Source organism: Myodes glareolus, chromosome 2, assembly GCF_982192425.1.
Source record: "Myodes glareolus chromosome 2, mMyoGla1.1, whole genome shotgun sequence".
NCBI lineage: Eukaryota > Metazoa > Chordata > Mammalia > Rodentia > Cricetidae > Myodes > Myodes glareolus.
This window is the reverse complement of record NC_142027.1, coordinates 102534663-102562372: the sequence shown is the minus strand read 5'-3', so window position 1 is coordinate 102562372 and position 27710 is coordinate 102534663. Positions and strand designations below refer to the sequence as shown.

Sequence of the window (27710 nt, the reverse complement as noted above, 5' to 3'; positions counted from 1 at the left end):
GCTCACTATCCATGGCTTTAGGGGCAAGAAATCTGAGTGTAAGTGTGCTATTAGACAAAGAAACAGTTTAAACTGATTACTTAATAAGGGAATTCTCAGAGGACAAGGTTGACTGAACTGAGATTAGTTAGCTACTACCTAATCAGAGACTGGCATCAAGAATGTGGGAAGCTGATGACTCAAGAGGCAGCAATCAGTGGTGAGGATAGAGCTCAGTGGTAGAGCACCTGCCTAGAACCTCCCAGTGAGGGACTGGGGTGTGGCTCAGTGGTAGAGCCCCTGCCTAGAATCCCCGAGTGAGGGGCTGGGATGTGGCTCAGTGGTAGAGTCCCTGCCTAGAATCTCCCAGTGAGGGGCTGGGGTGTGGCTCAGTGGTAGAGCCCCTGCCTAGAATCCCCGAGTGAGGGGCTGGGATGTGGCTCAGTGGTAGAGTCCCTGCCTAGAATCCCCCAGTGAGGGGCTGGGGTGTGGCTCAGTGGTAGAGCCCCTGCCTAGAACCCCCAGTGAGGGGCTGAGGTGTGGCTCAGTGGTAGAGTACCTGCCTAGAATCCCCCAGTGAGGGGCTGGGGTGTGGCTCAGTGGTAGAACCCCTGCCTAGAATCCTCCAGTGAGGGTATGGCTCAGCAGTAAACACTTGCCAACCATCAGTGAGGGCCTGGGGAGAACAGTTCACTGGTAGAACATCATCTAGCTTGTTGGCCCTGGGTTCAATCCATAGCACCATGAGGAAAGAAATCAGGTGAAAAGCAAAGCATGTTCTTCAGATTTTGAGGTAACCATTAGAAAATCCCAGTGTGGACAGTCACTGAAGGTCACCTTCCGAGGTCTATAAGGAGAAGACATTTCTAGTTTCCACACTCCCTTCTGTAGTTTGGTGTGCTATCCACATGGGGGCATTGTTACTCTGGTTAATGAAAACAGAACCAGGCACTGGTCAAGGGGCTACGAGGTATCTGGCACGCCGGTGAGTTACTGGGGCAGCTCAAACTCCTCCTATAGCTAGCCAGAGACAAGGGTCCACTCATCTCAGGCTTGCCGCCTTCCAGCTAAGCGTCCCATTTCAGAGGGGAGTGGCAATGACTGACACCTGTTTCCCTTGATGTCCTTCTAGACTTTTAATGGCTCTCATTAAAATGACAACTAGGTCACCTCAAAACATCTCCCCTGCTGAGTATCACACACCAGTCCCAAGAGGTGTGTGGGTATCAATCCTTCAATGTGACTTGCATCTACTTTTTATTGTCCTAACCAGACTCTTGGGACCCCTGTGAGTTTGGGACTACCTTTACGGCCCTCACAATTCACTAAAATGTTAACATGCATGCATTGCTTTAATTTATTTATTTAGACAGAATTTTGCCATGTAGTCCAGGCTGGCCTTGGACCAGTGAACTTCCTGCCTCAGCTTTCCAAATGCTGGTACTACCATGCCTTGCACAATTTCTTGCCTCCTTAGTGCACCGCCCTGGGTCCCTAAGACTTAGGATGGTGGATTCTTCTGTAAGTCTCTACAGCCATATCTGCTGACCACCCCACCTTAGGTACGTGTGTTTGCAGCCATGCACACTCCCTCAGAAGGATCACCCCAAGATCTGCCCACATCTGCTGAACACCCCACTTGGTATATGCCTCTACAGTCATGCACACTCCCTCAGAAGGATCACTCCAAGACCTTGGGATCACCCCAAGATTCTTGGAAAAGTCCAAGAATCTCTCCCTGGTGGCCTCGGTGTCCCTCATGGGGAGAGTTCTGAGGGGCTGCTTTTCCACCTATCGTAGGGCATCCAGATATGTAGGTTTAGGAACAGACATGGGACTCCCTAACCCAGCCTGTGCCTGGAGAAGATCAAAGTTGAAGACTGTGGAGTCACAGACGCCTGGCATTTGATGTTTCTACATGCCTGGAGCTCTGAGGAAAGGGCCACGCCCATGGAAACATCTGGGGCCTAAATGGGGCTGTCATGAGGGAGTCACAAGGGAGGGTCTGGCCTTTGTCCTGCTGTCCCAGGGCTGTCAAACTCTCCCCTGCTGTCCCAGGCTCTACCCAGCCATTAATTTCACTTTAGTCCACAAACAACGGTGACCTCTCTGTCCTGTGCCTGGGCGGGGGGAAGAAGCAGCTGGTGACCATCTCTCCTGTGTTAGCTACTAAGCAGCCACGGCCTCCCAGCGTAGCCTGCCCAGTATGGAGGCCTGCTGGTTCTCCACCCGCCCGACTTAGACACTGGTGTGTACAAGAGCTGCACACAGTCAGAAGAGCATTCATTGGACTCTCCAGACCCTAACTCCATTTAGTTTTCAAAACTCACTGCCTTCCTCAATTTCCCCAGGGACTCAAAGGGGGTGGGCAGCCCCATACTGCCAAGTAGACCCACATATATCTTACTTCCTAGAGAGCCCAGGCAGCAACAACACAACGCAAGACGGCCTCTCTAAGCAAGGAGGATCGTGGGAGCTCTTGCTGGCCAGCAGCCTATGCACATTAGTGAGTTCCAGGCTCAGCGAAAGACACTATTCTCAAGGGAATGAGGCAGAATGCTAGAGAAGGACATGGCCTCCGCAGGTGCATGCACCCCACCCCCAACATACATGTACATCACAAACAACATACACGTGCGCACACACCACCTCCCCCACACTTCCTACATATCCCACAAGCCACACACATACCCATACCACACACAGCACACACCCCACACCTCCCACAAACATCACCCCTCCACCACTCCCGCACACCCCGCCTCCCCACTGATAAATACTAACATTTCTTTCTCTGCCTTGGCCTCCCTGCCTCTCACTTTCTTGTTTTGCTCCAGTCCCAGCCCTATTATTTCCCAAGGCACCTTGTGCTGTGATTTGCATTTCTAATCTGTGTTTATCTTGACTTAGCCTTGTTCTTTCTCTTACCAGTATTTGTGTTTTTCCCTCTAATCATTATTTCTGATTCCCCTCCCTCAGCAGGGACTGTTTCTCTCCCTGGCTGATGTCATCCCGGGGTGACTATCTGCAGCTGTGTGGTGACCCACCTCTTGGACTTGGGGTCAGAAAATGTGTCCATCTGCTCTTGTGTGTGTGGGGTGTGTGTGTGTGTGTGTGTGTGTGTGCATGTTTGTGTGTGATATGAGTATGGTGTGGGAGTATTTAGTGTGTTTGTGGTGTCATGTGTATGTGTGTGTTGTGTGGAATATGAGTATGATGTGGGGTGTGTAGTGTGTCTGTGATGTGTATGTGTGTGTTATGTATGGGATATGAGTATGGCATGGAGGTGTGTAGTGTGTTTGTGGTGTGGTGTGTATGTGTGTCTTATGTGTATGGGATATGAGTATGGCCTGGGGGTGTGTAGTGTGTCTGTGGTATGTATGTGTGTTATGTATGGGATATGAGTATGGCATGGGGTGTGTAGTGTGTTTGTTGTGTGGTGTGTATGTGTGTTATGTGTGGGCTATGAGTGGTGTGGGGCTGTGTAGTGTGTGTGTGGTTGTGTATGTGTGTGTGTTATGTGTGGGCTATTAGTATGGCGTGGGGGTGTGTAGTGTGTTGCAGTGTGGTGTGGTGTGCATGCTTATAGGCTGTGAGTATGGTGTGTGTGTGTGTGTGTGTGTGTGTGGTTCAGAGAACCATCTGCGGTAATGTTCCTTGGGAGCACTGCCCATTTTGCTTTAGAGAAGGGATCTCTCGTTGATCCAAGGCTCTCTGAGGAGGCTGGCTGAGTGGCCAGTGAGCCCCAGAGCTTTGCCTGCTTCTCCATGTCCAGTGCTGGGACTATAAGCATGCTCCCATGTTCGGCTTTTTGTTGTTGTTGTTTGTTTGTTTCAGCGAGTTCTGTGCATTAAACTCCAACCTGGAGTTCTCATGCTTCAGGCAAGTACTTGACCAGCTGGTTCATCTCCCTACCTAAGATGGTAATGTTTTAGAGGAACTCTGAAACCCAATTACAAAGGAAAGTGTATTTTTAAAAGGACGCTTGGCACAGTACACAGAACCAACAAGAGTCCTTCAACACAGATAAGCAGGATGGGTAAACGGTCAGGCACGGAGACACACGTCTATGATCCCAGCACTTAGGAGGCAGAGCTAGGATACTCTTGAGTTCCGGGCTAGACAAGGAGTTCCAAATTAGCTTGGGCTGAACAGTGAGATCCTAATTCAGAAATCCAAGGGCTGGGATCAATGAGATGGAGTAGAAGCCCTCCCTGAATGTGGGTGTCACCACTGCACAGGCTGGGGACCCGGACAGAACAAAGCGGGAGGGGAGGAGGAAGTCTGTCAGCACAGGCACTTCTCTCCCCTGCTTCCCGGCTGCCCCAAGGTGAACGGCTGTTCCTCCTCTCCCTGCTGCTAGGACGCTGCTTCACCACAGCCTGGGAGGGCGGGGTCAGTCCTCAGTGGAAGTCAACGAAACCACGAGCCAAAAGGCACTTCCCCTCCCTTAAGCTGCCCTGTCTGCTATCCTGTCACAGTGACGTGAAGGGCTTGGTCCAGAAGAGGGTGGGTCCAGGTGAGGAAAGCTGGAAAGCACACCCCATGTCCACAGAGCAGAGGAACACCAATTCTCAGACACAGGAGAGAGATGGAGATCTGGCAGCCTGTGGCCAGGCTAAGCCCAGACATGAGTTCATGGGACTGACTGTCATGTTCACACTGCTCTGTGTTCTTGTAGTGATTCAGTATTTTCAAAAGAAAAGGGGAATTTGAAAAAGAAAGCCATGAGCATGCCTGAGGGACTGAATTTCTGGAAATACAGCAGAAGCAGCAAAGCTAAAGGGAAGGCCTTGGCTCTTCCCGTCAGTAGGGAAGCAGGGTCCACCCCATGCTACACTTCTGTCAGCCCAGTCAAGCCAAGGCCCTAGGTCACCCAGGCAGATAGGCCCTGGCCTGGGATGGAAGGTTCTAGTCTAATCTGCACTTCCGGGAGCAGCAGGAATGTTCAGCAGTTTGCCATCATATCCACACCACTTCAATTTCCTCAAGCCTGGCTGTCCCGAGACAAAGCCCTTCATCTCAACTGAACAGGACCAATACCTCTGCAACTCTTCTGAGCCCTACCATGCTGTCAATCATCCTTTGGAATCAGTGCTGCCTCCAGCTAGTTTGCATAGAGCCCCAACAGGCCAGGAAGCAGCACTTGGTCTCCCCATGCAGCTGCAGACTCCAGAGGTCCTGACTCCCACTCCCAGTCAATGGCCTTATCTGGCTCTGGTTTGGGACATTGACAAGAACGGGAGGTAGCCTGAGCTCATCTCCGTCTGGTGGTCATTGAGAATGGCAGGACCCCAGTCATCTGTCCTCCCTCTGTATGTCCTTTGATCCTACAGTACAAAGAGGTCGTTGCACAACCTTGAAACACCCATTAACAACGGCATGCCTCTGATTCTGAAAAAGGAACATGCTACCAGCAGGGGGAGCCCTTGGCCTCCCAATCCCAGTCCCCTCCCTATGTGCCCTGAGTTCTGAGACCATCTTTCCAGCTCAGCCTGAGCGTTAGCATGAGAGCAAGGCTTCACAGGCTACAGCCATGTGGACAAACACTTATACATGTCACAGATACTGTCTGGGGCCTTTTTCTTTTAAATGAAGGGCTTCATGTATCTCAGGCTGACCTTAAATTCACTATGCACCAACGGTGACCTTGAACTTCTGATTCTCCTGCCTTTACTTCTGAGTGTCGTGATTACAAGTGGATACCCCCACCCCTGGGGTGCTGAAGATGGAACCCATGGTTTCCTGCATGCCAAGCAAGCACTCTACCCACTAAGACATCTCCCCAGCCCTGGGCATTATTTCTCAGTACTAGCATGCTGGAAGAGTTAAGACTGAAGTTCCCAGACTCTCTCATTGTATACACTGTGCAGACATGCCACTGCTACCCTGACAATTCGCCCAGAGAGGGCATCTCACAAAGGCTTCAATTCTGGCAGGGCAGGTGCTACAGACCTCAGTGCCAGCATGCTAATGGCAGATTATCCAGAATGATCCACCAGGTCCCACCAGCGATGTGAGTGTCCAGATGTGCTTTCCATGGACGCTGGGCTAGGGTGCTTTAGGGGACTCCTCTCTGTGTTAAAGATGATCTGGGTAATTTAGTACGCTTGTGTGTGTGTTGCTAGGCAACTATTCTACCACTGAGCAGCAGGTACACCTTTGTTGGAGTGTTTGCTGTTGTTTTAGCACTGATAATTGAACCCCGGTCCTCCCCAGTGCTAGGCAGGTTATCTATGCTAAGTCACTTCTTCAACTCATCGTGGGATTCTAGGCAAGTGCTCTACCACTTAGCTACACCCCAGCCCTCAACAGGAGATTCTAGGCAGGAGCTCTACCACTTAGCTACACTCCAACCCTCAATAGCAGATTCTAGGAAGGAGCTCTACCACTGAGCTATGTCCCCAGCCCTGTTTTTACTTTATAATTTGAGACAGGGTCTTAGCTGCCCAAGCTGGGCTTGTACTCACTATGTAGCCCAGACAAGCCTTGAGCTTGCAATCCTCCTGCCTCAGCTCCTAAACAGCACAGGTGACACGTGCCTGCCTCACCAGGCCTACCTAGAAAATTTTCCACACAGCTTCCCAGGGTGGTTAGGGAAAAGGAATGGGAGGGCAGTGGCTGAGTGGCTGAAGTCTGGAGTCAAGCCCAAGGAGCCTGCAGGGAACTCGGTGTTGCAAGGGAGGGGATGATAACTAGGTCACACTTACAGTTGCGCCTGCTTTTCTGCTAGCTCTTTGGTTTTCTCCTATAAAGGAAAAAAGTGAAACAAAATCAAATGTGAGAAAAACAGGACAGCACAGGGATATACTCAGGTACACACCATTCCGGGCCTGCGGGATGGCTCAGTGGGACACGCGCTTGCCACACAGTCCCTGAGTTCTATCCGGAACCCACACAAAGGTGAAGAAGGAGAGGGTGTGCTGCAGGGATCTTAGAGCTGCAGGTGGGCTGCACATGCCCCACTGTGAGGTGGCACTCTTGACTACAGCAACCATGGTGGTTAAGGGCTGCCTTACGGGATCAGGGAGCCACTACACCCTGGAACATCTTTCCCAGTTTACTTAATGTTAAAAGGACTACTGGAACCAGTTTTCTGAGCTATGGCAGCCAGTCCTGGTAGTGGGGGTTTTCCTACAGAACCCTCAAATCTAGCAATGATGCAGGCTTGGGCAGGAGATGACTTCAGCTCTCCCAGCACTGAAGATATTACCAGAGGCAGGAGCTGGCAGAGAAACACACACCTGCAAACTGAACACTCCATCTGGGAGATGGGGCAGAAGAAGGAAGAGTTCAAGGCCAGCCTGGGCTGGGAGACCGTCTCAAACAAGCACATAAGCGAACAACAATAACTTTTTTAAAAAATTAAGGTAGGTCTTATTTTCTAGATTAAGGACCCCTATTTCTTGTTTCTTTTCTTTTCTTTCTTTCTTTTTGAGACCAGGTCTCTCTATGTATCCCTGGCTGCCCTAGAACTCACTATGTACATGTAGACCAGACTGGCCTTGAACTCATAGAGATCTACCTGCCTCTGCCTCCCAAATGCTTGAATTAAAGGTGGCACCACTATGCTTGAACCTATTTCTTTTTTTAATCTTTATTTATTTTTAAGTTTCTCTGTGTGTGAGCATCTGATTATCTGCATGCATGTGCACCACATGTGCGTAGCCCTTGGAGGCAGTGAGAGGTCATCAGATCTCCAAAAACTGAATTTACAGGTAGTTGTGAACTGTCTGATGTGGGTCCTCTGCAGGAGCAGCAAGTGCTCTTAAATGCTGAGCCATCTCTCCAACCCTAGGGCCCCTATTTCTAAAAACTGTATTACATAAAAGCCCTATACTTCCAATCTTTAATGAGAGGAATTCAACTCATAACAAATATTAACCCCTACCTAGTGGTTTCATAAACTTTTAATTCTCCTCAACAAATTCTATTGAAAAGACAGAAAGGGAGAACTGATTTCATGGGTTGTCCTCCGAACCTCTGACCTTCAGACCTGCGCTATGGAACAGGCACACACACACACACACACACACACACACACACACACACACACATACAGGGAAAGAGAAGCCACTCCTCAATACACAGCACTCTGTCTCCATGAAAAATTCAGCAGGCGGCCGGAGACACCGGGACCCTGCTATTCCCTCTTAGCTGAGCTTTTTCCACTCTACAGGCTTTTCCCACCGATTCTGCCTCCCCTTCCTGCATGTGACACACACACCTCTTGTGACAGAAACAGAGCAGTCTCCATTTCACCCAACCAGCCATTTAAATACTAGGAGCGATGGGACAAACACTCTATAAACAAAATGAACTGTCTAGTCATGCTTCCTGTTAAGTTACAGTGTATTCTCGTGTGTGTTCCTCCACCACGCTCTCTCTATCTTATTTACTTATTTACTTAGAGACAGAACTCTCACTGAGGCTGAGACTGTTTTAACTAGACTGACCCCTGGATCCACACCTCTCTGGCCCTGAGACTATGGAGATGCTCCTGGACGAGCAAAGTCAAGATTTGTCAAAGCCTCTAACAACCCTGAGCAACAGAGACAGGTTTGGTCCCTGGGAGTCCGGTCACCTTCAGGGCAGGAGCCTGCAAAGCTGCTGATACCTTGGACCGCACCAAGCAGCCTGTTCCAGTGCTTTTACTTGACCCGTCCAACAGGTGGCACTGCTGGGCTTTTATGAAGAGTCCTGGAGGGAACCGCTTGTAGCGGGAGAGGCCATGGATACTGCTAAGTACCTCATGAGATGTACAGGACTGGCTCCACAGTGAGGAATTCTGCACGCCCCCTGCCCCGCCCCCAGTCTACTGGCCCAGGTTGAAAGGCCCTGACCTGGAGGGAATGTGCCAACAGCTGACTGTCCTGCTCCTCACCACCAAACTGACCTGGTGGAAAACACAGGGCACTGAGCCTATGGATAGTGGTCTGGCAGGGCTCAGACTCAGACTCACTCTGAAGGCAAAATTCTACACTGAGGCCTACAATGCCCAGCCTGGTGGCCTGCCCAGTATGGAGGTGTAGAAGGACAGGCCAGCCCTTTCCCAGTCTGACATCACTGTGGCGACATCAGAGTAGTGGCAGGCCTTCGACTCTGGCAGGCGGAGCCCAGCCATCTAGCAGCACCAGTCAAGACACAAGCCTTCACCTGCCACGCACCCAGACGGTGTCTCGGACCATCTTGGAGATCTTGAGCAGGAGATGCCTGAAGGTACCAGGCTGGAAGCGAGTGGCAGAGTGCTGGATGCAGAGGCAGAGGAGGAAGGCAGGTGTCAGCTTGTAGTCATCACCACCAGGCTCGATCAGCGTCAGGATCCTCTGCAGCAGTGTGTCCTCCACGTCGGGCTCAAACTCCAGCAGCAGTGACCGCCGCCGGACCACAGCAGGAGGCAAGGAAGTGACCCCACGGGATCTGAGTACCGCGCCACACATCCTACAGCTCTGTGGTGCGGCCCCAAGGCGGGCAATGGCACAGGCAGGCAATGGCTGTGCCTGACCAGGGTCCTTGAACAGCAGCAGGTAGTAGAGACCCAGGGAGAGCAGGTCGCCGTGTTGTAGCACCACGGGATTCCTTCCCACTTCGGAGAAGTTGACCGAAACTGACGCCCCTGCGATGGGCTCCAGCACCAACCTGGCCCCTACCTGTCCACCTTCTGTGGACTGGTGGCGGCGAATTGTGCAGTGCAGGGGCAGGATGTCTGGGGCAGACAGGCTGATGCTGGGTTTGCTGGAGGGTGTGCGCTGGCCCACTGTGTGCCGCTCCCTGCTGAGCACATACACCAGGCTATCCTAAAGAGCAGAGAGACGACTTAGGGCAGGGATGACATTAGTCATGGCAGCACCAGCACAGCAGTGTCCCTGTTCTGGCAGTCGGATCTTCCTAGGTTCTGTTCCCACAACTCCTCACATGCTGCCACCCACCCCAAGTCACCAGTAACTTGTCACCTTGGCAACCCTTCCCTCGCCACCCCAGTCTATCCCAGAGGACATGGCTTCTCTACACAAAAGAGACCCATCAAGAGACAAGGGCTGACAGCCGCAAGCTGAGGGCTGCCAAACTCCCCATGTCACCCCAAAAGAAAGCAGTGTAGTAGACCCTGTGCCTCAGTTTTCAGCTCAGCATGGGGCATCTCGAGACTGAGCCCAGGAACCCAGAATGCTGTGAAAAGTACAGAGAACTGAAGGAAAGGTAAGTGACGACATGATGTCACCAAAGCTGGCTCCTTGGGAATCAGATAAAGAAGTAAGAAATGGCTCTGGGAACTGGGTCTGCTGGCACAGGCCAATCACCTCTGCCTTTGGGAAGGAAGCTGAAGCAGAAGGATCACATTCAAGGCCTGCTTGGGTGACAGTGAGCTTCACACCAGCCTGGGCTACATAGAAAGACATTGTTTCAAAAAAAAGGGGGGGGGGGATGAGAACAAGCAGCCAGAACAGCACAGTTACCAAGTCACAGTCAGTTCCCACGGTCACCTGGTCAAGGACAGGCCCGCCCTTCTCTTTCTCCCTCTCTCCCTCCTTCCCTCTCTCTCTCTCTCTTTCTCTCTCTCTCTCTCTCTCTCTCTCTCTCTCTCTCTCTCTCACACACACACACACACACACACACACACACACACACACACACTCACACGCACGTGCATGTATACATACACACCACACCACATCTCCCTGTCCCAAAGGCCTGAGACAGAAGTTGGAAAGTGGTCTAGCACAGAGACCCAATGAGGGATGAGCTCAGTGAGCACCCTTGTGTGGCTGTTTCCTGCCGGGCCCTGGACAGAGGACACAGGCAGCAAACGGCCTTGCACCCCACCTCCCATCTCCACAGCATCCTCCCAGCCAGAGGGGAGATCCCATAGCTGCCTCTGTTGGAGGTAGGGTGAGGCCTGACCTGCAGTTCCTAAGGGGCAGTGGTACTGGGAACTAGGAGTGGCTCACATGCTGCTGACTGTAGCCCTGTAACAGCAGCAGGTGCGGGCATTGGTACAGTGAGTACCGCATGGTATCAGGGGTGGGCTCCTCCGGACTCTGGGACGTGTCAGGTGGTGTGGGTCCTGGACTTAGGCTGGTCTCGCTGACTGTACGGCGCAGTTGAGTCGGTGGGGAAAGTTGGGTAGCCTCAGAGGTGAGGGCTGGCGTTCCCTTGGCGCGAATGCGCTGTAGCCTCCGGGCTTGGGCATTTATCCCTGAAACAGAAAGAGTGGAGGCAAAGTGGTCAGAGATCTCAGCACGACTCATTCTCAGATTGTCCAGACTATGAATCTCACTGAGTCCCTTGGACACCTGTCATTGCTCTGTCACAAAAGGTTTGGAAATGGTCATAAGGTCTCTGGCCAATGTCCATGTCCTTTCAAAGTTTAGGCATCGCCCTGATGATGAAGAAGTCCCAAGAAGGCCTGCCCGAGTAGGCAGTCTCAGAGCAGGTAGGCCAGTTTTCCACGCTCAGAGGCAACCGTGACATACCTTAGCCTGTACTATGGCCCCCATCACCAAACCTGCAAAACAAATCCCCCAATACAGCACTGCTCATCCCAGATCACCATGTCACCACCACAGAGCCTTGTCCCTGACACACCTCCCTGTCCTTCCACGCTCATATGTGGCCAGGGTAAACTCTTTGGGGACAGGGTATTCTGGCTAGAAGCGATGGGACCAGCTGGTCACTCTACAAGGGAGAACTGGTCAAGCTGCCAGTCACCTGCTGGTCTGCTTCTGTCACAGCATGGCTGCCGTCTTCCGGAGGCCACATGACCTGACAGGTCAGAGTAGGTGCATACATATCAACACACATTTAGGCACAAGAGAATGCAAATATACATGCATCCAAATATACATATGCACATAAATGTATAAATACAATACACAAATAAGTGCATGTAAAATGTACACAAATATATATGCACACACACACATGCATAAACAAATGAAACACACAAATACCATAAAATACACATATTCATGCAGTCACAAACACACATGCACAAAAATCCTAAACTTCACACTCCCATGTGCAAGACAAAGGTACAAAAACATAATCACATGTGTATGTGCTCCCAGCTCTGTACACATACAGACATTCACATGCACACGCTGCTGGGAAATAGCATTATACTCCATGAAACACTTTAAAAACCTCATGCTTTCAAATCAGGAAATGTTCTCTAAAGTACCACTGCTGGGAAAGCTCCCAGCAGGATGGATGGAACCCTGGGGACCCAGTTCTCTGTTCCCAGCTGATCCTGGCGCTTTCTTCCCTGAGCCCTCTGCTGAGTCCCCTCTATGCAGCTTTGTCCCTATCTGTAGCATCCTTTCTTCCAGCCATTACAAACAAAACCAGACAAAAGCCAGAAGGGGGCCCGGGAACGGCTGTGATGCACACCTTACCTGGAGCTGGTGGTTGAGCTCTGAGCTCTGCCCTTCCTTCCAGAAGGCTGCCTGCGCATCTGCAGCCCGCAGGGGGCCAGGGCTGCAGGATGGAGGCTGGCCAGCCGCAGCGCCAGGCTATGGAGGCTGCTCCACCCGCTGCCGAGCCCAGCTGGCCAGCCCAGCAAGAGACAGGTGCCCAGCAGGTGGGGCTGAAGCCCCACCCCTGCCCTGTCTTGCCTTGCCTCACCCTGCCCCCAATCTGTAAAGAATGTCAGATGCTCAGTTTGTCCTCACTGAAGAACCATGGAACCAGATCTAAAAGAAGAAAATAAGGTCCAAAATGATGCCCCCCACAAAGCGTTCCCCAAATCCAGGGCTGGGTGGTGGCAGAGAATGCAATTCCCTGGGGACATTCCAGAAGTTCTGGCGTTGCAGAAAGCAGCTAAGCTGAAGGTGGCCTCTCCCCTTTAGTTTCCCAGGGCTCCCAGAAGGCCCTGAGGGTCCATGTCAGGCTGTCCCACAAGAGACACTAACAGCTGACAAGAAATCCTGTCGTTTTGAGAAAAGAGCTTTACCCTCTCAGATGTGTCCCTCCTAGCCCCCACCTGTCAGTATCAGTGCCAATGCAGCAATCTCCCCTCTCCCTGTACCCTGTTTCCCAGGTCCCCTTCCTTGGTTCCGACTAGGTTCAATGAGCTTCCAGCCTGGGTGGCAGTGGTTGATGTGTGCCCAAGTTCACCAGGAAGCATGCAGGAGCCTGGACAGCTAAGGCCGTGCAGCAGTCACTGCAGCAGCTTACAGCATGGAGACCAGCAAAGCCAGCAGCTCACAGCTTCAGCAGCAATCTCACGCCTCCCTCCTCCTCTGTCGTCTGCTACAGGACAAGGACAGGCACTCTGCACCAGCCCTCCCAAAGGGAGCTCGGACTCAGTGTGCAGACACTGCAGATGCTGCTCCAGGGTGTAGTGGAAGGAGCATCTGGCAGGAGAGACAGCGTGTTGCTCAATACCACGGGCTTGCAGTTTGCAAGTCCTGTGAACCAGACATGGTTCCTGGATTGTGAAGAAGTGCACACAGGTCACCATTTAACACAGGAAAGGCCCTAGGGGACTCACAGCTCATGGGTGGGATGGAAATGAATGCTGTAATGGGCATGTTGGATTTAATAGGAAGCCTTGTGTAATGTTGTAAGACACATCCTTATTCATATCCTTTGTTTTCGAAGAGACAGGGTGTCCATATCATTTTTTATTTATTTACTTGTTTATGTATTTTGGTGGTGTGATGTGTACGTGTGTATGCATGTGTACATGCACATGAACATGGAGATCAAGACTTTGGCTTTGTGAAGCAAGTTCTCTCCTTCTTCGTGTGAGCCCCAGAGATCCAACTCAGGTCATCAGGCATGGCAACAAGCATCTTTACCCACTGGGCATCTCACTGGTCCTACCTTGTTAGTTTTGGGGGATTCTGTTTGTTTGCTTGCTTGCTTGCTTTTAAACAGAATTTCTCAGGAGCTTGTAACTTGCCAAACAGAATAGGCAGTCCGGCCAACAAGTGATGGGATCCTCCTCTCTCTGCCTTCCCAGCACTGGGATGACAGGTACATGCCTCCATAACTGGCTTTTTGTCCCCAATAGGGATCCTGAGGATTGAATTTAGGTCCTCATGCTGGACCGTCTCCTCAGCCCCATATCTTACTTTGAAGACAGTTTTATAAGACCTCCCTGACTGTCTTTCTAGTACCGGAATTACAAACATCACAATCACAATGCATGAGTTTCTTATTTCATCTTTAAGAATTCTAAAAAAATGAGGCAGATACCGAGGTGTCAGTAAATTTAACTAATCCCCTATGCTTTTCTTTTTAGTTTTTGGTTTTCTGAGACAGGGTATTAATACATAGATCAGGCTAGCTTGGAACTCATAATTTTCCTGCCTCAGTCTCCTAAAGATTGAAATCACAGGCCCATGCATCATGCCTGGTTGCATTTCTTTACTCTTAAAGGCCTTTCTTCAAATGGGCATCATGGAATCTTACTATTCTAAAGGTCCCTCACTTGTAAGGGACTTTATTTTTCCCTCCTCCAGACAAGTGCACAGAAGGCAAGGTCCCAAACCAAAGGGCCAGGGAGACCAGTTCTGAGGACCTGTGAGTCCTTGAATTCTCAGAAACAGCTGTGATCACAGCACCCCTGGGTGGGCCCATGAACTTCAGTACTTACATATCAACTCAAAATGCACCCCTGACTAGTGACCTCCCCATGTGGCCTCTGGGCTGAAGGCCAGCAGCGGCCAGCAGGCTAGTATCTCTCACAAGTCAATCCTGAAGCGACAGACAGCATTGCTGGGCATCATGGCTGGACACACCCTGAAGCTGGGGAGGGGCTCAGAACTGGTGTCACATGACCTAGGAGGAGCTCTGGGAGTTGGCAGCCAAATGGGCATATGTCCTAGGGTCATACACATCTGGAGTCTTGGCCAAGAACAAGGTCACTCCAGGTGCCACCTACAGCCAATCAGGGGACTTTGCCAATGTGAGGGAAACATAGTGAGAAATGCCTCAGAGGAAGCCACCATCTTCCACATCCTCCTTCTAGGTAAGTCAAATGGCCTCTCACAGGAGGGCGATTCTGAATGGAAAACTACTCGTCCCAGGGAACCATGCCAGGCCTTGCCATGGGTCAAAGAGGATGAAGACAAAGGAATACAGACACCTGTTCCCCTCTTCTGTAGCAGTGATGTCTAGCCAAGGCTCTCATCTCCTGAGGACCACACCTCTGCTCTGGTGTGGCCGAGTTCACGGCAATCAGAGGCCCTGACTCAGCAGATCTCAGGGAAACCTGGGTATCAGTCACTGCCACGTTTGACTGAGGTCTGCAATACACTGTGGCTGGGAAGTCAACGATGGGTGGGGCACAATACATAAGCAGCTCCATCCTTGGTGGTGGGGACAGGGAGCAGAAGTAGTTCACAAGGCTGAAGAGCAGAAAGCAGAGAGAACAGGCCAGAGTCAGGGGCGGGTCTAACTCCAAAGGCCTGCCCCTATTGGCCTTCTTCTAGCAGAGCCCTGCCTCCGAAAGTTTCCAGTCTTGAAAACAGAGCCACCTTTGGAAACAAGTGTTCAAAGCATAAGCCTGGGCCAGGGAGATAGATGGCTTCGTGTAGAAACACAATTGCCACACCAAGCCTAACAATCTGAGTTTGCTCCCCAGGACCCACAAGGTGGGAAGGAAGAACACACGCTCACAAGCTGTCCTTTTACCTCTACATGTTGCCATGCAGGTGCCTGAGTGGGAATGCACACGCGCACGTGCACAAACACACAAACAAAAGTAAATAAATAACTTAGAATAAATGTAAAGATATTTTTCAGAGGGGTGTGGTAGCACACGTCTTTAATCCCAGCATTCAGGAAGCAGAGGCAGGCAGATCCCTAAGGGTTCAAGGTCAGCCTGGTCTACTTAGAGTGTTCCAGATCAAACAGGGCCACAGTGAGATTCTATCTCACACACAAAGGGGCATTTCCCCTCGAGTTAAGAGACCTCTGCTGTTCCATAAAGACACTTCCACTGTTCTACCTGATACATGCTCAGGCTCTTGGTGTGTTCCCCTACAGGGTACTCAGAAACCTCGTTTTTTTATCCACACAAGGACATGCTTAGAGACCCTCCTTGCCCCCAACCTGGCATTTACTAATCCATGACTTCCCAGATCCAGAAGCAAGATGAACAGGATCCAGCATTCCATAAGGTCGTGTGTCCATGAGCAAAAGTGTCCAGGGGACAGCTACCCACATAGCTCTGCTGGTCTCCCAGAGGAAACACCTGAGCAAGCAGCTGGGAGTGGGAGGAAACAGTGCCTTTGACATGGGAACTCTGGATGAAACAGAAGGGTGTCAAGTATAGCAGGGACAGCGATGTGGCACCAGGGTACCAAGAAAAGACCCCAGGAACGCTACTCCTGGCCTCCTCTGGATCATCCATCCCATGGTTGCCTGGCCACCTTCCCTTCCACAGAAGTTGCTGGCTAATGTGTCTCTCTCAGTAGAGATGTGGGGAGCAGGGGTGGGTCAGCACTGACAAGAGCTGGTCACTGTCATCAGAGCTGCATCATGGGTCAGCTCTGGCTGCAGAGCGCCCTGGAAAGCACAACACAGCTCTTCCTGAACGTCACTTGCTTCCCTCATCACGTCCTTCTGTGGTCTCTCCCCTGGTCCTGTTTGTCCATCCTTCCCTGGCTCCATGGTTAGAAACAGCACAACCAGGAAGTCCGTCAGTATTCCCTGCCCAATGCCCTGAACTCAGATGAGGCTACCACGCTGGTGGATGCGCAGCGCAGCCTTCCGGTGCTGGGGTTTTTCTAACAAGAGGAGAACAGTCTATTTGGAAGGATGGCTTGTGCCAGCTAGGGACACACTTCAGTATGTCACAGCTGCTATGGATTCCTGGGTCTGAGTCATCTGTGAGGAGTCTCCCTGTCGCTGGGATACCCTTTTCTAAGTCAGCAAAATCGTGGAGCTCTGTCACTAGAGCAAGCAATTCTCGATGCAAACATCATTTAAAATGCACACTAAACTCCTTTCCAGACACAAGTGGTGATGCGTGACTGAAAGAGGCTAAGGCAGAAAGACTGTGAGTTCAAGGCCAGTGTGGTCGACACAGCAAGACTCTTGTCTTAAAAAAAAAAAAAAGTGAAAACCAAGTGTAGTGATACACACTTTTAATCCCATAACTTGGGGAGGGAAGCAAAGGTAGATGAGTCTCTGTGAGTTCAAGGCCAGAAACATCTTTATAAAAAGAAAAAAAAGAGTGAACAGGGGATGTGGCTCCACTGGTAGAGAACTTGCCTAGCAAGCAGGAAGTGCAGGGTTCCATCCCCAGCACAGCACAGACTGGGTATAGTGATCTACAGCTGTAGTCCTAGCCCTGAGGAGGTAGAAGTAGGGCCAGAAGTTCAAGGTCATCCTCAGCTACTTGCAGAGTTCAGGATCAGCACAGGGTGAGACTGTCTCAAAGCAAAACCAGGAACACTTCCGTTTTTCTTTTTTTAAAAAATTACTTAGGAATAATGATAAGGACCTCCTTAATACACGATTAGCCTTTCTCTAGGTAATAAATGCAGTTTAAACTTGTTTTTTTGAAACACGGTCTGACAATGTAGTTCTGGCTGTTCTGGAACTCACTCTGCTAGGCTTGTTGTCGTATTTCTTTGGGGATCACAGATAATGACAGAGACTTATTATTAACTCTAAAAGCTTGGCCTTTAGCTTAGACTTGCCCCAACTAGCTCTTATACCTTAAATTAACCTGTTTCTATTCATCTACGTTCTGCCACGTGGCATTTAACCTCTCCTCAATTCTGTATGTCAACTCCTTCCGTACCTTGCTGGCATCTCCCTGGAGCACCTAGATCCATCCCTAGCTCCTCTCTCTGCCTGGAAGTCCTATCTAACCTCACCTATTGGTCCTTCAGCTCTTTATTAAATCAGTCAGGTGCCTTAGGCAGGCAAAGTAAACAGGAATACATCTTTATACAATTTGCTCAAATATCTGGCAATGCAGGCTGTCCTCAAACTCAAGAGATCATCTGCCTCTGCCTCCCAAGTGCTGGGTTTAAGACGTGCACAGCCACCATCACCGCCAGGTGTTTGCTCTTAACACAGACAGCTCAGGACTCACTGCCTAGGGAATGGTGCCACCCACAGTGGGCTGGGTTTCACATCATTTAAGGTAATTAAGACAACCCCTTACAAGCCAACCTACTCTCTCATTGAGACTTTCTCTCCCCAGTGACTCCAGGCTGTGCCAAGCTGACAAACTAACCAGCACAACAGCGTCTGAGGCCTGGATTAACCCGGAGGTGAACACTGCACAGAAAAGCTATACTGAGGGGCTAGAAAGATGGTTTAGTGGCTCAAAGCTCTTATTCTAGAATGCAGAAAATGCTCTTTATGGCTGAGCACCTCTTCAGCCCCCACCCCTTCCTCTCTTTCTTTCATTAGAGATTTAGTTATTTACTGTGTATGAATGTTTGTTTGCATGAATGTCTGTGCACCACTCGCATGGCTGGAGGTCAGAAGTTATTTGATCCCCTCAAACTGGAGTTACAGATGGTTGAGAGCCACTTGTGGGTACTGGAAATAGAACCCAGGTCTCTTGCAAGAGTGACAGGCATTCTGAATCACTGAACCATCCCTCCATTGACACCTGCACACACATGCACACACACCACAAAAGCACACATGTGAAAAAGAAAAAAGGTGGAATAATCCAAATGGCCACCAACTAGTGAATAGCAAGGAAAGAACTCTACATCCATAGGATAGACTGCTATTAGCAATGAAAAGAAATCAAGTATGGTGTCTTTTGCACATGGATGAGCCTCAAAAATATCAGTGAGTTGGCACAGTGGGTAGGAATCTTTACTGACAAGCCTAGTAACCTAAATTTGATCCCTAGGATCAGACTAGTGGAAGGAGAGAAAGATTCCTGCAGGTTGTCCTCTGACCTCCACATGCACTCTGTAGCACATACACATACATAAACAAGTAAATAAATGTAACTACATATATATTATGTGTGTATTTGTGTGTGTGTATATATGTGTGTGTGTGTGTGTGTGTGTGTGTGTTAACTGTGTGAAAAGTCAGATGCAAAAAAAAATCACATATAGTGTCATACAGTGTATATGAAATGTTCAGAAAGAAGTTAATTTCCGGGCTGTGAAGACAGATCAATCAATAGTGTCTGTTGTGCAAACATAAAGACCTGGGTTTGATCCCAGAGCTCCATGTTCAGGATCAACGTACAGAAAAAAGGAAGGCATGGTGGTAGGTAAGAAATAGCAGGCCTTGGTAACCATAGAGTTCCTGGAAGCCACCAAGACAAAGACCCAAAGGTCTCTGACACTCTAGGCTTTAAAGTTGTGCCATCAGCCTTGTCGAGGACTGAGGACCCAACACCCAAGGCCCATTCAGGAGCTGAGACCAGCTGATGTTGCCCTCTGCTGCTCATTGCTACTGCTGGAAGTTCAGGAAGTGTCCGGGCCCCTGATGCTCTATCCTGAGCACCCAGAGCAGTGCTTCTCAACCTGTGGTGGCAATCCCTGACAAACCTCTATCTCAAAAAAATATTTACATTATTACTCATAACAGTAGCAAAATTACAGTTATGAGTAGCAACGAAGTAATTCTATGATTTGGGGGTCACCATAACATAGGAACTGTGTTAAAGGGTCGGAGCACTAGGAAACTTGAGAACCCCCGTTCTGGAGCTAGAGCAATAGGCTTAGCTCTCAAGGCTTGCAGCTGTGAGCCGGACCTTGGGTCTCCAAGACCTGGCACTGCCAACACTCTAAGAGCTTCTCCTCGTCCATTCAGTTTCTCTCCAGGTTTCTCTCTGACTCTACCATCAGATGAGTAACAGCTACTGATTGTGGTGATGACTGCAGAAGTCTATGAAGGTGCTGAAATGCCTTTTAATTAGATACTAAATACAGGCAACTTTAAGGGTGTAAAAGATACCTTGTGAGCTGGGGAGATGTCACATCATAAAAGCTTTTAAAACATGGCAGGTATCATTTTGCTAAGGCAGACCCAACCTGACAGAAACAAGGAACACAGGCTGCAAGAAGTTGCAACTGATGAAAAACTCAGTGTAGGAGCTACAGAGGGGCCAGAACTCTAGAGGCAGAGGCAGGAAAGTCTCTGTGAGTCCAAGACCAATCTGTTCTATGTATAGTTCCAGAACAGCCAGACACCACACACACACACACACACACACACACACACACACACACACAAATAGTGTCAGAGTTGCAGAGATGGCCCAATGGTTAAAAGCACTTGTTCTTGAGTTCAGTTTCACATCAGGTGGCTTACGGTTATGTAACAGTCTAGCTCCTTCCGACATCTCTGGCCTCCTTGAGCACCTGTAAATACATGGTACAACACACACACACGCACACATGCACACACACACACACACACACACATTCATATTAAATCTAAAACAAAGAAGATGATGTATTTGAACAACTTGGAGAAAGAGAGGAAGAAAGGACACACACACACACAGAGAGGGAGAGAGAGAGAGAGAGAGAGAGAGAGAGAGAGAGAGAGAGAACACTGATTTACTGACAAGCAATTTGCCAGGCATGGTGCAACTCATGCATGTAATCCCAGCACTTGGAAGGCTGAAGCAGGAGGAATGTCATGAGTTTGAGGCTAGCCTTGGCTACAGAGAAAGACCCTGTTTTAATTAATTAACTAATTAATTAATTAGGCTCTCCTTGGTGCTAAGTGCCAAGAAAAATCAGAAAGGCCAAAACAGTCACCATCAATTACAAAGAAAACTAAAGTTCAGACAATAGAAAAACATCAACCTTGGTGCCTTAGTTACTGTTACTCTTCATGGTGTGAAGAGACACCATGACCAAGGAAGCATTTAGCTAGGGGTGTATGGTGCTGGAGCAGTAGCTGAGAGTTTACATCCTGATGTGCAGACAGGAGGCAGAGAGAACAAGATGCCTGGCATGGACTTTTGAAACTCAAAGCTCACCCCAGTGGCACATCTCCTTTAAAAAGACTACATTTCCTAATTCTTCCTCAACAGCCCACCAACTGGGAACGAAACATTTAAGTATATGAACTCTGGGGGCTGTTTTCATCCAGACCACCACACTTGGCATATTCCAATCTTCAGTATATAAAGAATTAAATACAAACAAAAACCATGACATGCTTATTATTTTGAGGCAGGGCCTCACTATGCAGCCCAGGCTGACTTAAACTCAAGACCTGCCTCAGCCCTGCCCCTCTTTGAGAGTATAACAGCCTTGACCTTACTTAAGGATCGGGGCTGGCCTTGAACCCTGATCCTCCCGCCTCTCCCTTCCAAGTGCTGGGTTCACAGGCTTTTACCACCACACCCAATTGATGTGGTGCTGGGGAATCTAACCCGGGGCTTCCTCCATGATGAGCAAACCACTCTACCAACTGAACAACACCCCCCACCCCTAAAACCTTGACTTTCAATTGAATTCAAGCCGTGAGACACTGAACAGGGAGAAGTAACTGGATGGGGAGGTGCAAACGGCTCATATCACTAGAGAACGTCTGAAGCTTTAAAACTCAAGAGTGGGCAGGACTATACTGTTGTCTTAGAAGGTGCACTGGGGGCTGAGGAAGCAGCTCAGGTGGCAAAGGGCTTGCCCTGAAAGAACAGGAGTTGAGTTCAATTTCCAGAACTCAAATAGGAAGTGCTGGCCAAGGAAGCAAGTGCTTTCAATCCCAACACTGGGAAGGCGGAGACAGGCAGAGCCTCTGGGCTCACTACCAGCTGGTAAGGCACAGGCCAGCGAGAGATCCTGTCTCAGGACAAACCAACAAAAAAGGCGGGGGCACCTGAGGAACAACACTTGAGGCTGTCCTCTGATCTCCACATGCACACCCAAGCATGCACACCCAAACACACACACACACACACACACACACACACACACTTGTGCGTGTGCACACACACACCTAGCTCACAGTTGAATGTCATGGCCGTAGGGGAGGGCAAACTGGGAAGAAGAGAAGGTTGGCAGAGAGCCAGGATTCTGTTTCTCCCTGGTCTTAAGCAGCAGTGAGAAAGCACTCCTTTAACTCTGCACATCTGACCGGAGGTGACAGACTTTAAGAGGACACACTTGTCAACATACTGAGAGACACCGTGAGTGTTCACGCTGGCAAGATCTACTTTGGTTCCCAGGTACACTCTCCCGCCTCTGAAACTAGGAAGCACCCTATGTTCACCTTGAGCTGGGCAGCAGCTGTGAGGCAACAACTCGCCTAGTGTCCGTCCTGAGACAGATCTGCAACACAGCGGTCACATGAGGCAGAGGAAGACAAGCAGGGGTTCCAGTTGCTCATTCCCAGAACCTGTGTTTACTGACCGGGGGAAGGTTCAAGTGATCTGGGGAGCACAGAAAGTCGGCACTTTGTGGAGGATGGCACTGAGGACTCTGTCGGGAAGAGCTCAGTGGTGGAGCTCCTGCCTAGAACCTCCCAGGGAGGGGTGATGTGGGCGTGGCTCACTAGTTGAGCACTGAGTGCTTGTGTTCAGTGGCAGAGCAACTGCGAGCCCTGCCTGGGAGATTCATCTCAGCTCTCTCTCTCTCTCTCTCTCTCTCTCTCTCTCTCTCTCTCTCTCTCTCTCACACACACACACACACACACACACACACAGACTTTGGACCCCAAACCTATTTGACTATTATATACCCGTTTGTGTAAGCTCAAAACTATCTAACACAGAGTAAAACCCATGTGTGAATCCATGTTTAGGTTTTAGTAGATTTCCTTCTATTCTCACTCCCTCACTCTGTAACACAGACTGGTTTAGAACTCACTATGCTGCCCCAGTTGGTTCTGAACAATAACAACAAAAAGAGCCACATGTGGCATGTGTGGGGGTAGGGAGAGCGGGATTCTCACTCAGCAGCATCCTCAGAGGATCCATGTCCCTGCTGAGGTCACTCCCCGGTTGTGGAGCACAGGAGGAGGCTTTGGTAATAAATCAAGGCCGCTTATCTGTGGATCTTAAATGTGGACTAGAGTCTGGTCCTTGTCACACGTGTTCCTTCTTATCTGCAGGGGTTTCTTCAGCAGGTCGCAGGGGAGAAATCGGGGAGCTCCATAAGGAAGGTGGAGGGAAGGATGGAAAGAGAGACAGAGGATGTAGAAAGTCCACGAGTAGAGATGGACAGAGGCCTCCAAACAGCAGGAAAGTTAAGTCCCCCCACCAACACCTATACTGACCTGGCCCTGTGTGACTTGGGTGGGGCAGGGGTGAGTCTGTGCCCCAACTCCACCAAGGGAAGAACGTGTAGTCTCAAGCTGGTGTTTCCACTATCAAGAACAATTACAGACATGTTAGTATGCAGAAACCACGTGCAGCTGTAACAAGTACCCCACATGCAGGAGGGTGCTGAAAGTCGGGTGGAGGCTAGAAGCTTGAGGAGCGGGAAAGGGAAGGCCAAGGCCTGGCCTGCCCGACAGGCAGTCAGTGGAGATGGGACAGTGAAGATCTTGCTGGTAGCTCTGAGAATGGGAAAAGTAAGCAGACCTCAGAAGTGGAGACCAACAATGCTGCCAGTAAAGGCTGGGGGTGTGGGGTGATAGGGTGGGACTGGAAACTGCAAGAAGGAAGTCCTTCACAGGACCAGGCTGGGGGCTCATTGAACTGAGTCCTGAGGGCTGGAGCACAGCTTGGGGCAGAGAGAATGTATGAGGCTCTAGGTTTAATCCCCAGCAGCCAAAGGAAGAAAAAGTAAGAGAAAGGGAGACAGAGAAGGAAGAAATGAGAAAGGGAGGGAAACTGGGGAGGGAAAGAGGCAGAGAAAGGGGAAACAGGAAGGAGAGGGACTAAGAAAAGGAAAGGGAAGGATGAGACGGGGAAAAAGGAGGAGAGGGGAGGGGAGGGGGAAAGGCAGAAGAAGAAGGAGGAAAAGGGAAAGGGAAAGGGAAAGGGGAGAGGGTAGGGAGCCCATGGATGGAAAGTGGATGTTAGTGGTGACCCAAGGGCACAGCTGAGGAACTTTCTAGGCACAGCGTGAAAGGTGCTACCAGGTTTCTGCCTGCTGCTTACAGTGAGGGAAAAGAAAAGAGGAAAATACCAGGCGGTGGTGGTGCACGCCTTCAATCCCAGCACTTAGGAGGCAGAGGCAGGAAGATCTCTGTGAGTTCGAGACCAGCCTGGTCTACAAGAGTTAGTTCCAGGACAGGCTCCAAAGCTACACAAACCCTGTCTCAAAAAACAACAACAAAAAAGGGGGAAGGAGAAAGAGGAAAATGAAGAGGAGGAGAAGGAGAAGGAGAAAACGAAGACAGAAGAAGAAGAGGAGGAGGAGGAGGAGGAGAAGGAGAAGGAGAAGACGAAGACGAAGACGAAGACGAAGAAGAAGAAGAAGAAGAAAAGACTGTCCCAAATATGGCACAGAGGAGAAGTCCAGTGAGGGAATAGAGATGCCTGTAATGAAACTGGAGAAACATGAAAAGACTAAAGGCACTGCTAGGGGTGCATCTCAGTGCTGCAGCAGGCACAAGGCCCTACATTCCACCTCCATCCAACACAGAAAAACAAGTAAACAAACATTTCACAGTTCTCAGCCAGGGCTGGAGATGGCTCAGCAGTTAAGAGCACTGGCTGCTCTTGCAGAGGACCTGAGCTCAGTGCCCAGCACCCAACATCAGATGACTCCAACTGCCTGGACCTCCAGCTCTAGGGGATCTGACACCCACTCTGGTCTCAGTGGGCACTAGGCACTCATGTAGTGCATGTACATGCAGGCAAAACATCTATAGATATAAAATAAGAATAAATAAATCTTAAAAAAAAATAAAGTGCTTCAGAGTACTCAACCTCACGGGAGAGTCTTTCAAGGGATGGAAGGGCTCCCACGGATTTTCTCAGACCAGAGGACCTCAAGGAAACGTAAGAACACTGTCTGACTGTACAGGCTAAACACAGAAGGCATGAGCTCAGAAATGTGTGTGGGCGTGGCGTTTGTGCAGTGCAGTGAATTCCCAGGAAATTCCATGGCTCTCGAGAAAACTCCATCAGGGGAGATGGCCAGGACTGAACAGGTCAGAGGGTACGCAATAAACAGAACCTGACAGGATCCTGGTTGACAAGCACGCTATCTGTCACCAAAAAGGATGGGTGTCCCAGAATACAACGGAGGACCCAGCGGGTGGCTGTCATGAGGGGTGCAGGGGGCAAGGTCAAGAGGTTATCCTCAGTCCTGGAAGCACCACACAAGAACCATGACTGGAGTCTGTCTGTCTGGATTTAAAAATCACGTGGGACCCGTGACCCTGTTCCACCTCCCACCTGGCCCTTGCTGACAGTCACTTGTGCCTGTCTTTTGCCACTGCGGGCTGGGGGTGTTGGGCAGGCAGTCTGAATTTCAAAGGTCCACAGAGGGATAAAAAGCTGTGCCAAAGGGACTGGAGAATTTGCTACACTCCCTAAGAATTTCACTTTAAGGGTCGAATGTGTGGGCGCACACCTTTAATCCCAGTACTCAGGAGATAGAGACAAGAGGATCTCTGTGAGTTGGAGGCCAGCCTGGACTACAGAGTGAGTTCCAGGGCAGCCAGAGCTACAGAGACCCTGTCTCAAAAAACAAAGAACTGCACTTTATGGATTTTACCCAGAGTCCTCAGCCACACCTCATTTAACTGATTAAGATGGTTAGATTTAGGGCTTAAACTGATGGTACTGGATGACCTTGAGGTAGGGTGGGTGCATCTTGCATGTGGAATACAGGTCTGGATCACTGGGTACCCAGTTGGATTGTGGTCACCCAATGATTCCACCCTTGAGTATGAGAGAGACCTGAGAAGATGATGTAATTTCATGATTGTGGTCACTAGTATGGCAAAAGAGATTTCTTTCATTATAAACACATCTGATGGACTGGTGGAATGGGTTAGCAGGTAAGAGACCTGCTGCCGAGCCTGCAGACCTGAGTTCAGTCTCCTGAACCCACAGAGCAGAAGGAGAAAACCGGCTAAGAGCTGTCCTGACCTCCACATGTGCCACATCACACACAGAAAAATAAATGCTAGTCAGTTCACACTAGATTCACTCAAGGAGAAATTACCCAAATGATAATTACCACAAGCAAACATATGAGCCTGTCTGTGTATACTCGCGTGTACAAGTGAAGGCCAGAGGTCAATTACCAGTATCCTCCACAGCTGCTCTTTGTATGTGCTGAAACATGGTTTCTTGCTAAATTCAGTTAGACTGCTAGCCAGTGAGCCCGAGGACCCTCCTGAACGCTGGGATTCTAGACACGTGTTGCCAACACATAGCTTCTATATGGGTGCTAGGGGTCTGTACCGCAAGCATGACACACTGAGCCCCTCCCCAAGCCCTAGATGAGCCTTTCAAAACCAGAAAGCAAGCCGAATACTCTGAGAATGCGGGGGAATTAATACGGTGGCCCTACAGGCCTGAAGATGCTGGACCCTTGGGAAAGCTGTATTTAAAAGTGCTCTTGGACTTCAAACTTTTGTGTGTTGTAACACAGAGAAGGTGTCATGCCTTTCAGCACTCATTCCTTACACTGCACCCCCTGCACCCCTGCACCTACTGCAGACAGGGTGGCCGTGTGCAAGTTCCAACTGATAAAGAATGAGGGAGGCTCTTGCTGGATATGCCCTGGGGGGAGGACACCCGAGTGCAGACAGTGATGGTTAACTTTCACTGCAGCTGGATTCGGAGCCACCTCAGAGACACACTTCTGAGTCTGTGAGGGAGATTCCTGAGATGTTTAACTGAGGGGGGAAGGCCTACCTCGGGTAAGGGCAACACTACCCCAGGGCTGGGGAAAAAGGAGAGAGCAAGCTGAGTGCCGACATTCGCCTCTCTCTGCTTCCTGACCGAATACAGGGTGAGCAGATGCCTCCTGTTCCCGCTGCCACAGTTAGGTCTTCTCTCATTGTCATAACCGCCCTGCCATAATGGACTGTCCCTGAAACTTGAGAGCCCAAATTAACTCTTCCTTAAATTGCTCTGGCTGTTAGTTTTGTCAGCTTGACACAATTCAGAATCCCCTCTGACCATAGCTAGGGTGCTGGTACGGGGGAGGCTCTTGACTGTATTCACTGAGGTGGCAAGACCTGCCCACTCTGGGTGGTACTTTTGCCCACTTGGGGGATCTTGGACTGTATAAAAGTGGAAAAAGTGGGGTAGTCAGACTTTTCAGTGGGGAAAGGCACTTGCCACACAAGCCATGAATCACTCTGCCACCATGCACTACCAGCTCTGACAGACTTGCATCCCCTGAACCCTAAGCGAGAGGAAATCCTCCAAGTTACTTGTTTTTAAAACTATGTTTAAAAGCTGTTTTGTCGTTATTTATGTATGTGTCTATCCGTGAACACCTGTGCAGGTACCCCAGGAGGTCAGAAGGAGGCATGGGATCCTCTGGATCTGAAGTTACAGTCAGTTGTGATTCAGGCGGTGTGGGAGCTGGGAAAAGAACTCAGGCCCCCCCGGAAGAGCAGGGGGCATTCTTAACCATGAGCCACCTCTCCAGCCCCTGAAGCTACCGCTTGCTTCTGATCACGTCAACATAAAAGTAGCTGATACATGGAGATCTCTGGCCTTTCCCCAAATCACCCTGCCCTCAGCAACCTGAAGAGGAAAGGCGTGAACCAGGGAAGTGGTCTGCAGCGGGAACAGTCCAGGGCTCTGGGGGCCGGGGGATCCACTCGAGCAGTCCTGGATGTAGCACCCAGTATGTAAAGAGATTCAGACCTATATCAACTCCAGTAATTGATTCCCTGGCCAGTGGCCC

At 50.0% G+C, this 27710-nt stretch overlaps 1 protein-coding gene across 1 annotated transcript in view; it reads right to left on the bottom strand.

The window, feature by feature from the left end:
* Radil (Rap associating with DIL domain) overlaps positions 1–27710 on the bottom strand; it is a 68670-nt gene that overhangs the window by 14733 nt on the left and 26227 nt on the right. The window contains exons 3-5 of the mRNA XM_087903321.1: positions 10926–11173; positions 9147–9776; positions 6690–6727 (exon numbers count right to left, since the gene is read on the bottom strand). Coding sequence (XP_087759447.1) covers positions 6690–6727; positions 9147–9776; positions 10926–11173 — 916 coding nt within the window. The remainder of the gene's footprint in view (positions 1–6689; positions 6728–9146; positions 9777–10925; positions 11174–27710) is intronic.